Source organism: Mauremys reevesii, linkage group 7 (genome assembly GCF_016161935.1).
Source record: "Mauremys reevesii isolate NIE-2019 linkage group 7, ASM1616193v1, whole genome shotgun sequence".
Classification (NCBI taxonomy): domain Eukaryota; kingdom Metazoa; phylum Chordata; order Testudines; family Geoemydidae; genus Mauremys; species Mauremys reevesii.
In genome coordinates, this window is record NC_052629.1 from 64,593,620 (window position 1) to 64,608,183 (window position 14,564).

The 14,564-nt window shown below is 46.5% G+C and overlaps 1 protein-coding gene across 5 annotated transcripts in view; it reads right to left on the reverse strand.

The window, feature by feature from the left end:
- The window catches only part of TUBGCP2 (tubulin gamma complex associated protein 2), a 77,728-nt gene that overhangs the window by 38,250 nt on the left and 24,914 nt on the right, over nucleotides 1-14,564 (reverse strand). For all 5 annotated transcript variants that reach the window (XM_039547094.1, XM_039547092.1, XM_039547091.1 and 2 more), the window contains exons 7-8: nucleotides 11,987-12,186; nucleotides 9,781-9,970 (exon numbers count right to left, since the gene is read on the reverse strand). In XM_039547094.1, the coding sequence (XP_039403028.1) occupies nucleotides 9,781-9,970; nucleotides 11,987-12,186 (390 nt within the window). The remainder of the gene's footprint in view (nucleotides 1-9,780; nucleotides 9,971-11,986; nucleotides 12,187-14,564) is intronic.

Consider the following 14,564-nt stretch of genomic DNA (forward strand, 5'->3'; position numbering starts at 1 on the left):
GGGCGCACGCACCCAGATGGTATCTCCCGTCTAGTTGGAATCTTCCTGAGTGCGTGCGCCCCACACCCTCCTCAGTTCCTTCTCTACCGTGGAGAGTCATCTCAGTACTCCAAAGTAGAGAGGAGGAGGGCGGGGAGTGGAGCACCCACAGGGACACACGTCTCGAAGTAACACATCTGAGTAACTTTCTCTTCTTCTTCGAGTGCTGTCCCTGTGGGTGCTCCACTCTAGGTGAATGTGTAGCAGTACCCACTACGGTTGGTGGGACTTTGGAGATACGGCAGGGAGTACTGAAGATAGTACTGTATGACCTACTATTGTGTCTGCCGTGGTGTCTTGCGTTACAGCATAGTGTTTTGCAAACATGTGTTCAGATGACCATGTAGCCGCTTTGCAGATATCAGGAATGGGAACGTTGTGTAAGAAGGCAATGGATGCCGACATGGCTCTAGTGGAATGAGTTCTAATGTTGTCGGGCGGTTGAAGATTCTTCGCACAGTAACAGGATCTGATGCAGTCAGAGATCCACTTGGATAGACGTTGTTTAGAGATAACCGTGCCTTTTGATCTTTTGGCAATGGAAACTAAACCATTGCGAAATGGTTTAGTCCTGACTAAATAAAAGGCAATTGCTCGCCTGATGTCGAGAGTATGCAGGGTTGCGTCCTGTGGAATTTTGTGAGGTTTGGGATAGAAAGTAGGTAAATATACTTGGTTGAGGTGGAAGGTTGATACCACCTTAGGAAGAAATTAAGGATGTGGTCTCAGAGTGACTTTATCTTTGGAGAAGATTGTGTAGGGAGGGTGGGCCATCAGGGCACTCATTTCACCAACTCTCCTGGCTGATATTATGGCAACTAGGAAAGCCACCTTCATGGACATATGGAGATGAGAGGAGGTAACCAAGGGCTCAAATGGAGGTTTCATGAGAGCATGAAGAACGAGGTTAAGATTCCATGTAGCCACTGTTGAGTGAATTTCAGGGTAGAGATTTTGCAGACCAGAGGAAAAGCGTTTAATGGTGGGGTGTGTAAAGAGTGAGTACCCATCCAATAGTTCATGGACGGTGGTAAGCGCCGCCAGGTGCACTTTGATGGAGCTGAGCGAAAGTCCGTCCTGTTTTAGTTTCAGGAGGTAATCTAGAATGTTAGGAAGGGTCACGTTGTTGGGTGCTAAATGTTTATGTGAGCACCAAAGAGCGAAACACCTCCATTTCTGAAGGTAGGTTTTATGAGTGGAGTCTCTCCTACTGTGCAAGAGGACATATAGGACTTGCTCAGAACAGGCTAGTTCATGGGTTTGGAACCATGAAGGAACCAGGCTGTGAGGTGGAGCTTTTGGAGCTGGGGGTGAAGGACTCGTCCGTTGTCCTGGTAAAGGAGGTCTGGCCTGTTGGGGAGAGCCCATGGGCGACAGGAGTTCATGCGGAGAAGGTAGGGGTACCACGTCTGTCTTGGCCAAGCCGGGGCAATAAGGATGACCTGGGCCTTGTCGTCCGCGATCTTCCGAATAACCCTGTGTAGTAGAGGGATAGGTAGGAAGGCGTACAGGAGGTAGCTGTTCCATGGGATGAGGAATGCATCCCCTAGGGATGCAGTCCCTAGTCCCGCCTTGGAGCAAAACGGGGCATTTTCGATTTCGGGTCGTGGCGAAGAGATCTATTGATGGGGTGCCCCAGTGGGAGAAAAGCTGTTGGAGTATTGCGGGGTGCAGTTCCCATTCATATTCTGTCGAGAAGTGCCTGCTGAGTGCATCAGCAGTAGTGTTGTGGCAGCCTGGTAGGTAGGAAGCGATGATCTGTATTCGATGTTGTATGCACCAATTCCATAGTCGAATGGCTTCCATGCAGAGGGAATGTGATCGGGCTCCCCCTTGTCTGTTTATGTAATACATACATGCTATGTTGTCTGTTAAGACTCGCAGGTATTTGTTCTTTATGAGGGGAAGAAAGTGAAGGCATGCTCTCCTCACTGCTCTGAGCTCTAAGAGATTTATGTGTAGATGCGTCTCTGATGCAGACCACCGGCCTTGTACCCTGTGTTCCCCTAGATGCGCTCCCCAATCTATCAGGGAAGCGTCCGTGGTGAGCATGAGCATTGGGGATTGTTGCTGGAAGAAAACCCTTTTCAGAGGTTTTCTGGACTTGTCCACCATTGTAGGGAAGTTATAACATTGGGAGGAGGAGTTAGCAGCATCCCTAAGGGATGTCTGCTGGGTTTGAAACTGGAGTTGGGCCAGCCCTGGAGGCATCTCATATGTAGCCTGGCGTGTTGAACCACGAAGGTGGTTGCTTACAACTCCTTGGTCACATGGCAGATGATTCTTGCTTGTGTCCTGGGACGAATAGAGAGCGTGCGTATGAGCTGTGTAATAGCGAGGAATCTGTTGTATGGGAGCAAGGCCCTGCTCTGGGTTGAGTCGAGATGAGCTCCAATGAACTCTATCTGTTGCGTGGGTATCAGGGTGGATTTTTGGATGTTTATTTGGAGCCTAGGCTGTGAAAGAGGGAGATAGCGAGATGCGTGGCTTGAAGTGTGTCGCCATAGGAGTCGCCCTTGATGAGGCAATCATCCAGGTAGGGGAAAAGTGTGACCCCGTGTTTGCGGAGGTGAGCCACAACGACGGCCAGGGTCTTGGAAAAAACTCGTGGAAAGTCCGAAAGGAAGAACTCTGTATTGAAAATGATCCTGCCAATTGTGAATCGTAGGAAGCGTCTGTGACCTGGATGAATTGATATGTGGAAGTAAGCATCTTGTAGGTCGAGGGCTGTGAACCAGTCCCCTTGATCCAATGCAGGTATTATTGTGCCCAGTGTGACCATCTTGAACCTTTGTGTCCTCACGAATTTGTTCAGTCGGCGTAGGTCTAGTATAGGCCTCCATCCTCCGGTCTTTTTCTGCATTAGAAAGTAATGGGAGTAGAAACCTGTCCCCTGGTGTTGCATAGGCACAGGCTCCACTGCGCCTAGTTGCAGAAGGTGAGCCACTTCTGTGTGAAGTAATTGCTCGTGAGAAGGGTCCCTGAAGAGGGACGGGGAAGTGTAGGAGGGTAGGATATAAAAGGGATGGAGTAACCGGTCTGAACTATTTCGAGGACCCAGCGGTCCTGTGTGATTCGCTGCCAGGCATGTTGGAAATACTGGAGGCGGTGGCCAAATGGACAAGTAAGTGGTGGAATCAAAGGGTGGTCGTGCAGACCCTCGACCAACACTTCAAAACTGTTGTTTATTGCCCGGTGGACGTAAGGTGGTGGCTTGATTTTGATTTTGTCTGCGTTTGGGAGGTCTAGTACGATTCCTAGTTGTGTCGTATGGTCTGGATTGAGGGCGATAGTATTGATGTGTGCGCGGTCTTTGGTAGGGTTGGTATCGTTGTCTCCTGGGAAGAGATGGGTGAATGCCCAGGGTGCGCAATGTCGCTCTCGAATCCTTCATGGTGTGGAGGAGTTCATCAGTTTTTTTCAAGAAGAGTTTGTCCTTATCAAAGGGGAGATCCTCCACTTTGGTCTGGAGTTCTTTAGGAATGCCTGATGCAGAGAGCCATGAGGTTCTGCGCATAACCACAGCAGTTGCAGTGGTACGGGCTGCTGTGTCCGCCGTGTCTAAAGACGCCTGTAGGGCCGTTCTGGAGATCAGTTGTCCCTCAGACAGGATTGATCTGAAGTCTGCTCTTCTGTCCTCTAGTATGTAGGAGGCAAATTCGAAAAGCTTATTGTAATTATCAAAATCATAGCTGGCGAGGAGAGCAGAATAGTTAGCAATCCTGAACTGTAGTGTAGAGGATGTATAAACTTTGCGGCCCAGGACATCAAGGCGTCTAAGGTCTTTGTCTTGCGGGGTGGGTCGATACTGTGACTGTTTGGTCCCCTGTGCAACTGCATCGATGACAAGAGAGTTTGGTGGTGGATGAGAAAATAGGAAGTCTGCGTCCTTTGCAGGAACGTAATATTTACGTTCGGCCTTCTTGCAAGTTGGTACTAGAGAAGCTGGGGTTTGCCAGAGAGTGTCAGCTGGCTCCATGAGTGCTTCATTTATAGGGAGCGCGATTTTCGAGGGCGCAGACGGTTGAAGGATTTTGAGGAGTTTGTGTTGCTTCTCCTGAACCTCTTCTAAAGGAATATCCTGACTTTATCCCTCCTAAAAAGTTCTTGGAACTGTTTGCAGTCGTCCACGGTCTGTGGAGGTGAAGGGAGGACGGCTTCATCTGAGACTAGTGGAGAGTTAGGGTTAGGTGAGTCAGTATATGGTGCGTAGCTCCCAGACTCAGGAGGGGGCTCAGGCACCCTGGAAGTGGATGAAGCAGGAGATTGAGGCATAGTCGGAGGCTGATTGGTAGGAGGATGTTGCCACGGGTACCATTGAGGCCAAGGCATAGGGTAGGAGAACCCAGGTGCCGCCCACGGTGGGGGGCAAAGTAGGGAAACTGAGGATGCTGAGCTTGAGCCATGACCTGAGGTGGTAAAGGTGCCTGTGGAGGAGAAGCAGGAGGGGAGAACTCCGCTTGCTGTTGTAGCTCAAGGTCACCGTCAGTGAAAGCCAGTTCAGGAGAAAGTGGCAGTTCAAGAAAAGAGTCCTCTGTATCTAGGAGCGGAAAGTGAGGCTCAGGTGGCACTAAAAGGTCACTTTGAGTAAGAAACTGTTGCTCCTGCTCCCTAGGCTGAGCTAAGCCTGCTCTCTGCTCTAGCTCGTTAGTAGGAGAGAGTGACAAAGAGTGTACTGCTGTAGTGAGCTTAGAGGTGCCCTGCAGGGGGTCTGCTGCTGGTGTGTGGGCAGAAGAGTGGCTGGGTACCGACGCTCTTCTCGGTGCCGAGGCTGATCGCGCTGTCGGCATCGCAGCTATTTTCACTGCTGAGGCAGAGCGCGCTGGCGGGACCGCGGCCGCTTTTGGCGCTGAAACTGACCACGCTGTGAGTACCGTTGTTAATTTCGCTGCCGGTGCCGAACGCGCTGCCGGCACCGCGGCCATTGTCGGTGCGGAGGAGAAACGCGGTGCCGGTGCTGCAGCTGTTCGCGGTGCCGAGGAGGAGTGAGGTGTCCGCACCGCGGTTGTTTGTGGCGCTGAGGGGACCGAATTAACAAGTACCTTCCCCCGCGCGGGAGGTAGGGTCCCTGCCTCTGTGCTCTGTCAGAGCCGTTGCTGAGGCATTAGAGGAGGCTGAGGCAGCTGTCTTTCCTGCTGTCAGCACAGAGGGTAGGGATCTCACAGGAGACCCCCTACCCTTGTTAGAGTCTCTTTTGTGAGACTGTTGCGCTTCGTGCCTCCGCTCCAGGGAGGATGAAGCGACGCTCCCCACCGGTTCCGATCTGGCTGGAGAGCGTATGGGAGCGGGGTCAACCTTTCCCGTCTCCGACAGCGGCTGCAGGGATTTTTCCATCATGATGATTTTGAGCCGCAGATCCCTGTCATGACGAGCTCTTGACTTGAGGCTCGCACAATGGAGGCACTTTGCGGGGATGTGGGTGTCCCCAAGGCACTTCACACAATGTGAGTGCCCATCAGACCATGGCATGGAGTCCTGGCAGGAGATGCATTTTTTGAATCCTGAAGCTCCTGGCATTATGAATTATAGATGGCCGAGGAGAGTGAGACAAGCCTGAGGGGCTTTTTTTTTTTTTAAACTAAGTAACTAACTATGTAACTATACTAAAGGAAGGGAAACAACTGGGAAGTAATTAATAATTATTTCCATGTTCTTTGTTACTGTTTCCTATAGATACTAGGGAAGAGAAGGCAGCACTGCCCCGAGTCCTGTCTTCAGCCGAGGACGGTTGAGAAGGAACTGAGGAGGGTGTGGGGCGCATGCACTCAGGAAGATTCCAACTAGACGGGAGATACCATCTGGGTGCGTGCGCCCCAACCAGGCACTGCTACCGAAAATCTCCGATCGACAGTGCCGGGATGCACCGTCACCTAGAGTGGAGCACCCACAGGGACAGCACTCGAAGAAGAAGTAACAGCAACACACGCACCCCTGTGCCCCTGCTCCCCCATGTTCCAGCCGCTTCCCAGGGGCAAGGCAGGCAGGCAGGCAGCCGGCCCTGCCCCTGGTGCGCGCTGGGCCTGAGCCTGCCCCCCAAACCCCTCCTGCAGTCGAACCCCCTGCCCTGAGCCCCTTGCCGCACCCTGCACCCCAACCCCCTGCCACACCCCTCCTGCACCGCAACCCACTGCCCTGAGCACCCTGCCACACCCCTCCTGCACCCTGATCCCCTACCTTGACCCCATGCCACACCCCTTCTGCACCCCACACCTCATCCCACTTCCCTGAACCCCCTTGCCACACCCCTCCTGCACCCTGATCTCCTGCCACACCTCACCTCTCCTGCATCCCACACCCCAACTCCCTGCCCTGAGCCCCCTGCCACACCCCTCCTGCACCCTGACCCCCTGCCCTGACTGCCTGCCGCACCCCACACCCTAACTCCCTGCCCTGACCCCCTGCCACACCCCACAACCCTCCTGCACCCCCTGGGGGCAGGGAGGGGACAGAGTTGGGGTGGGGATTTTGGGGAAGGGGTTGGAATGGGGGGGGGGAAGGGGTTGGAATGGGGGGGGAAGAGGCGGGGCAGGAGTGGGGCCTCATGGAAAGGGTGGAGTGGGGGCAGGGCTGAGGGCGGCAGGGGGTAGGTGTCAGTAATGTGGTCCCCGGGCCAATGTACTAGTCCTCATGTAGCCCTCATGGTCATTTGAGTTTGAGACCCCTGGGCTAAAGACTGCTCCCTGTTCTGCCCTACCCCGGGAGCCAGAGTTTCCCTTACAGACTGTTCATGCTGTCTGCCTCAGCCAGGAGGCTGTGGGCTCTGCCTGCCTAGAGGCCCAGAGCCCTAGACTCTTGATTGGTGTCAGCCCTAGCCAGAAGATTCTGGGCTAAAGACTGCTTATTGCTCTACTTCATCCCTCCCAAGGGGGCTAGAGCTCCAGACTGTTAATGGTTGTGTGTCCCATTAGGAGGCTATGAGCTATAGACTGCTTGCAGCTCAGCCCCACCAGCAGGGCCTGAGCCCAACTGCTGCTGCAGTGAGGCAGAGTGGCCTCCCTCCCTGCTTGAGAGTGAGGGACCACTAAAATGGACTATAGCTAACACTACACAAACTGAGCAGAAATAAGGTGGTTTTCAATCTGAAATCTTAACTATAACTATATGTTAATAGTTTTTTGCACTTAATTACCTTGAATTTTAAAAACAAAAGAGACAAAGAAGGTCCCAGTGCATTTAGCTATATGGCCACAGACTAAAAACATGTGCATTTAAATGTGATCTAACAACCCCACATTCCAGTCAAATTTAGCAGAGTCTGGGGCTGTGCATCGCGGTGAAAACTAGGGACTAACAGAATGGGGGACCTAGCAGGAAGTCTCCCTGACCAGCTGGGCCCCCTATTGTTATAGTTTTTTTTTTTTTTTTTTTTTTTAAACATAGCCCTGGAGAGTGCAAAAGCACATTTAATTATCACATTTTCAAATATGGCAGGATGATGAAAAGGAAGGCTAGCTGACAGGGAGCTGAAGCAGTCATGGTTAAGATGATTCAATGGTCTCTCATAATCAGTTTACACTGCATTTTGTGTGCAGACCTCCACAGACATGAATTCATATAGTAGGTATTGTTCAAAATGAGATGACAGCAGCATGCAGTATGAAATTGTAAAATATTTTTAGTTTTATTAAATTATCATTTGAGTTATTGCTAAATGAAATTCCTCAACCTATGTCAAAGCCATCAATCCTCAGGAAGAATGTTATCTATACTACAGCTAGATTCATACAACTGGGTCAGTTTCTACTTATAGCAACAAGGTCCAGTACAACCAAACAGCAGCACTCTTCTGGCATAATCACGTTGGCTTGAGAAAATCTACCATGATGTACAGTAACCCTTGCATCAGTGCATTCTAAGGAAAAAAATAAGCAGCTGTCCCTCCCTCATGCTGCCTCAAACACTAATGCCAGCGGCAGAGGACTGCAAGTACTTTACACCATGGATTTTGGGATGTTCTTCAGCACAGACACCTGGGATGTAGGAAGACTGGCTGGCCTGCTTACACAGACCCAGATAGGTGTGTGATGGAATACTCCCATGTATTCACGTCCTACATACTACCGTAGTAATCGTTGTGCAAGGTATGCTTTGTAAGGTATCATTTGAAAACTCAAAATTGGCTGGTCAGTATAGTCATGATAAAATATGTGTGGCAACATTGTATATGAAGTTAACATTATACAGAGGAATCTTTTATTAACATATGTGCCAAACCCCACAGCCCTGCCCTGAAGAGTCTGGTCAGTAATCTTGCTGGAAGCATGTGGTGAGATATTTTGCTTCAATCTGATACAATTTGTTAAGTTAGGCACTAGAAAGCGTTTTATTTTTATTGTAACCATTTCTGACTTTTATGCCGCATTACTTGTATTCACTTAAAATTTCTCTTTGCGGTTAATAAATATGTTTTATTGTTTTGTCTAATCCAGCGTGGCTGGGTAACTCTATTTAGGATAATAGGCTAGTGTATATTATTCCCTTCAAGGAATAATGGCCTTAATATATTTGGACTATCCAGGAGAAGGCTGGGCAGTACAGGATACACATTTCTGGGGGGAAATCCGGAACTGGGAGTGTGTTGGGGTCACCCTGCAGTATAACCAAGGCTGGTGAAAGCCAGGCTGTGACTGACAGGCTGCAGTTACACAAACACATCTGGGAGTGATCTGCATGCTGGTGGCACTTGGTGAGCAGTCCAGGTTGGAGGCTACAGCAGCAAGGTATTACACAGCACCCCAGTTACAGGGCAAGGTGACGTAGCTGCCCACTCGTCTGGATTGTACCTTGGTACGTCACAAATTGGTTCCATCTCCAGTGCAGGTTGTCACAGCCTGACAAATTGTGTTATAGCCTTGTTATTGAGCAGTATTGGTACCATGTACAGTGAGGAACCATATTTTAACCATGGTAAAAGAAGTAAACCTTGTGTGGAGTAAGATATTGTATAGCGTGGCTACAAACTCACCAAATCTCTATAGTATAGATTGGCCTTAAAATTAAAAGCCAAGCCACTGAAGAAAATTCTGGTTTGAGTTATACAAGGATGAAAAGTAAATCTAAAAAGTGCGCACTCTGGAAAATGCCATTTTCCCCCATATTATGATAAAATCCCTTTATGCCATTTTTAAGTTATCAGACTTTGTAAAAAGAAAAAAATGTGTTGGACTGTGAACAAGCATGATCTGCACTGGTTTCTTACTGCTTTCCATGTGGAACATGAGGCACTGTTTTTCATTTATAAAGCCCTACATGGCTTGGAACCAGTGCAGCTGAAAGAAGCCCCTCTCCCTGTGACATACCTCCACAGCTGCAGTCAGCACTTAAGCTGGACTTCCCTCAAAAAAAGAAAAAAAAACAAAACTGAGCACTGTTGGCAGGACATTCTTCCCAAGAGCTCCTGACTTTGGAATTTGCTTCTCCATCCCTCATTCCTGGAAATAGCTTGAATCTGATTACCTATATTCCCAGGCTTTGGGGAATGCAGGGCTACCCTGAGGGCACATCATCAGGGAGATGATTGGACTTCATTTTCAGGGTTTTTCCCCCACCCCCAGGATTGGGGGCAAAGACAGGCTACTAGTTTTAATCTTCATTGTGCAACTGTATTTTTAATATATGTAAAATAGGCACTTTATTTTGGTGCTACCATCATTTACTCAAAAGCAAATCAATATTACAGTCCACTAGAAAATGTAAAACTAACAATCAGGATTTATTAATTTTGTTTCAATGTTTCTGTACCTGTATGGATCATTGATGATGCCTCTATAGATCCACTTCTCCAGAATTTCAAAATAAGGCACGCTGGCTGCCTTGGTTAAGTATAGACACAGCTCTTGTGCTTGGCTGTCTCCTGTATAGTTGAAGGTTCTGTCGTGAAGTAAGCTAAGGGTTGACCCTCCCATACACTCACCTTTATCCACAGAAGTGGCTATAATTAAAAAAAAGAAAAAACTCTTAAGGCAAAAGGCATTTAATTTAGATCTACTCATTTACAGAATGAGTCATTTTGTTGAAGGCTATCAAGGCTCAAAATAACAGACTGAGAATTCTGAAACACTGGCTTAACTATTGGCAATTCACACAAACATCTTGTTATGGAAAGAGTTATCAGCTAATTAGTTGGCTAGATTTCAGCATAAGAACTGTGGTTTATTAACCCAGCTGCTACATAAAATGCAGCACGAGCCTCACTTTCGAAGTGCACACATGCTATTATTTAGCTGATTCTCAGCAGCCATTCCACTATGCAGCCAACATTTAAAGGTGACCTGAAAACATTTTTTTAATAAAACAAGAACAGATGTTAAAAAAATCCTCAAATCCTCCAAGTCACCAGGATTAAAGTCAAGCACATGCACAAATGTTTGCAGGATCAGGGTCCAAAAAGTTCCCTAGACCCAGGGGACACAGGAACAAGTCCATTCTCCAGATGGGTAACTGAGGAATCCTAATTTATGTCTACACTGCAGCTCAGAGTGAGCCTCTTAGCCTGGGTAGACAAGACTCATACTAGCTCAAGCTAGTGTACTAAAAATAGCAGTGTGGATGTTGTGCCTCAAGCAGCAGCTCAGGCTTTCAAGTCCACCTGACTATTTGGGACTGAGCTCAGGTAGCTAGCCTGAGTCTCCAGTAGAGACACAACATCCACATTGTTATTTTTAGCATGCTTGCTCCAGTCGAGCTACAATCGTCTGTGTACCTGAGCTGGGAGACTCACTCCTAGCATGAGTGCAGACATACCTAAAGTGACTTGCTAAAGATTACATAGGACATTAGTGACACAGCTGGGAAGAGAAGCCTGGTCTCTAAGGGTACATCTACACAGGAAGTGGCAGCAGGTCTGAGCCCAAGTTGACAGACTCAGGCTTGCGGGGCTCATGCTCCCACACTAAAATAGATATGTAGATATTGCGGTTCTGGCTCTGAAGCCTGGGGGAATGGGAGGTTCTTCAGAACCCAAGCTCCAACTCGAGCCACAATGTCTACATAGCTATTTTTAGTGCATAGCACAAGCCTGAGCCTGTCAACCTGGACTCAGACTTGCTGCCGCCCACTATGTAGATGTATCCACTGGTGGTAGATGTTTATTTTCTCCACTAACATACAAGTTCTCATGCAAATTGATTCAACCTCTGAATTCAGTTAGGATAACAGTAAAATTTAGGTAAAGGGGATGCTTTGCTAAAGCAATGGGGCAAGTGAAAAGTACTACTAGCCATAACTGAGAGGAATCTGTTGAATTGCATGGGAGACTGGAAATACACTCCCAAACTTGGCACTGCATTCTGCAGTTATGCCAGAATGGCTCTTCTTCTTCAAAAGTACTATACTAAAGAAATACTGTACTTGGAGCAAATGAATATGTTAGTATTACTGTGTGGGGCAGGAGATGGGAACTGCAGGACACCTGCAAGTTTCAGAGCAAGGGGAACCTTAACTTAGCTTGTTAGCTGTAGCATTCCAGGAAAGGGAAATGTAAGGAAGTGGCACTTTTAGGACAGTTCATCTTGTCTCCCTGAAGTAGTACATACCCTCCCTCCTACTTCAAAATTCAGAGAATCTTTAAAGAACATATTTTTATTTTGACCAAAAACCTCTGGTTAGGCTACAGAGGGGTTTTAAGGTCCCATCAAACTGAAGAGGTGTGATTCAACCTTAACTATGACTGTCACTAACAAACAGTGTTATGGAGGCACATTAAAGTCAGTAACAAGTCAGTAAACCTGTTAATACAGCACTAATTAAACCACTGCTACTTGGTCCTCTTCTGGAATCTCATAACAGAGTTTTGATCATTAAAATCCTCTTTAGAGTTCTTTGAACACTGTACAGAAGCAGATTACTGCATGTACTGTGGGCATCATTTATAGTTCTATACAGCTTTTAGAACCTCATGACAAAGGCATGAAAAATTTAACCATCATTTGAAAGTATGGACACCTACCAAGTGAAGCAAGAATCTCCATGGTCCTCATTGTGGGCTGGATATAAAACCACAGTTTCTGTAGGGACAAAAGCCCTTGTCTCTGAAGATGCTCCAGCTGGGTGATAAGAATCATGTATTCTTTGATAAGGGTCCTCATTGCTGCTGCCAAAGCATGATTTACCTGTCCGTACTCGAACGAAGATTTTTCCTCAATGAACCTGCAAAAAGCCGTACAAAAAATTGTGTGGCAAGGCAGTGTTTATATTTTCAGGAGCTGTATTTACATGTCATTGTAGAAGCATGAAGGGCAGAGTGCACCCTAGTTAGAAGCTGTACTGTCATCTTGAAATCTATGCAGTTTTTAAAAAAATAAATATAAAGTAGCTGCCTTGACTCCCTCCAGTCAATTTTTGTTGTTTAACCATCACATTTTTCTATTTTTAAAAGCATTCCCTCCCCCTGGTGCTGTGTAGAATGAAGGGTAATAAGCTATTGCTGACTTCATATGTGCTTCTGAGTCTAGCCACTGGAGGACTTTAACAACTTTAACAGCACTGTAATAAAAAGTGCTACTTTTTATTACAGTAGCACTCAAGGGCAAACATAGATGAAGAACATTCTCTGCTCCAGGGAGCTTACAAAAAAAAATGCACACAGATGAAATCAGGGAATAACGTACATGCAAATAAGCATGGTGCTGATCAGCACACATTAATTAGTTACAGGCTTCACTTTGGGTTTTTAATCTGGGAACACAGGTCAGGGGAGAGGAATGGCAGGTATACGGGAGTTAGCAAGAGTAGGAACAGAAAGGAAAGAACAGGCAGTTCCTGCTCACCACCTGCGTAGTCATGGTCACAGCAGGGCTAAGCAACTAACTGCTAGGTGGTATGGGATGGGCAAGTTGGTAAAGTGAAAGTGGGCTTGACATTGCAGTAAACTAAGAAAGCAACTCTGTAGGGTGGAGTTAAATTGTCAAGGGCCTTAAAGGTGAAGGTGAAGCCAGTGGAGGGACAGAGAAGGGAGTGATGTGGTCAATAACAAGCCAGGAAGATGATCTGAGCAGCAGCAATGTGAACGGACTAAAGAATGGCAAGGTTGCAGAGAAGAGGTGATTACTGTAGGACCTGGCTGAGATTTTTAGCTGTGTAGACAGAAAGAGAATACTGAATCTTAGAAATATTACATCGGAAGAAGTGGCAAAAATTAAACATGGTCTAGGTTTTTAAACAATTTTTTTTCCAAATTAATTAGTATCCCACTAAAATCAATCAGTCACATCATAGCAGATTTTAGTGAGGTGTTAGACTCTTTTTTTGGACAAGTCAAGCTGGCCCAAGCATACGCAGTCACATGCTAGAAGCATTATAAAAGATCATATGTAAAAAATAGGGCGAAAAGATGTCTAGAGGTTGCAAAACCCTACAATGAAGGATTTTGGTTTTTTTCCTCCTCTCCACATTCCACATATTCACAAGTAGATTTCTTCCTGATTTCTACAAATTTGATGGACTCAATGCTTCATAATGAAATCAAGTTTATCATGATCTCTGATCATGCACCAGCAATTCTACAATTTCCTCCTCCCAAGACAAACTGGATTTGTAAAGGATCGAGACTGAACTCCTTTCTTTTGAAAGATAAACATTCTCAGTACTCTGTCACAGAAAAAATTAGATTTTTCTTCAGAACAAATGATATGCCAGAGATATCCTGATCTACCCTATAGGATAAGCTATTAGGGGAAGGATCATTTCATACTCAGTGGTTAGAAAGAGGGCTTACCAGGCTCAGCTCCTGGAATTAACCAAACAATTTAAATGTCTGGATTTAGAATGTGCAGACTACCCCTCCCAAGGAAATCATAAAAAATTAATCTTCAGTGTGAAGTAATAGAGTGACTTCAGCACAAGCCAAATTTGCTCTTTATATCCTCAAACAAACACACTGGGAGTTGGGAAAAAAAGAGGATAAAATTATTGCATGCAGATTAAAAGTGAGAGGCCAAACATCCCGAATAGTATTCCTCAAATCAGAACAAGGATAGGTTATTACTAATTAAAAAGAGCTCAATGATCCATTTTTGAAATTCTACTAGTATAATATTTTTTTTACGATAATAATTTATCGCCTGACCCAAAAGAGCCGAATAAAGTTGTTCAAACTCAACCTCCCACAAATCTCAGCAGAGCAACATGCAAGGCTGGCATCTCCCTTGCAATCCGAGGAAATAATCTAGTTCATAAAAGAAATAAGCCTGGGCAAGCCTCGGCAAGACTTCTTCCGCCAGGACGGCTAACTGATAGAATTATATCAAAGTCTCAAAGAAAGTCTGGTTCCTAAGCTATTATACATTTCCAAAAATGCCTGAAATAAAGATATGTTACATCCTACTATGAGGAAAGCCCTAACTATTGTACTATTTAAACTGGGTAAGGAGGTGCAAAAGCGTAATAACTATAGACCCTATCTGGGGTAACTTGAAACTCTGTCTAGCAGACAACCCCATTATTTGGCCAGACTGCATTAGGAAAGGGATTTTGACTATCAGTCAATTTATTGAAAATTATACCTTCCTCTCCTTTCCAATATTAAA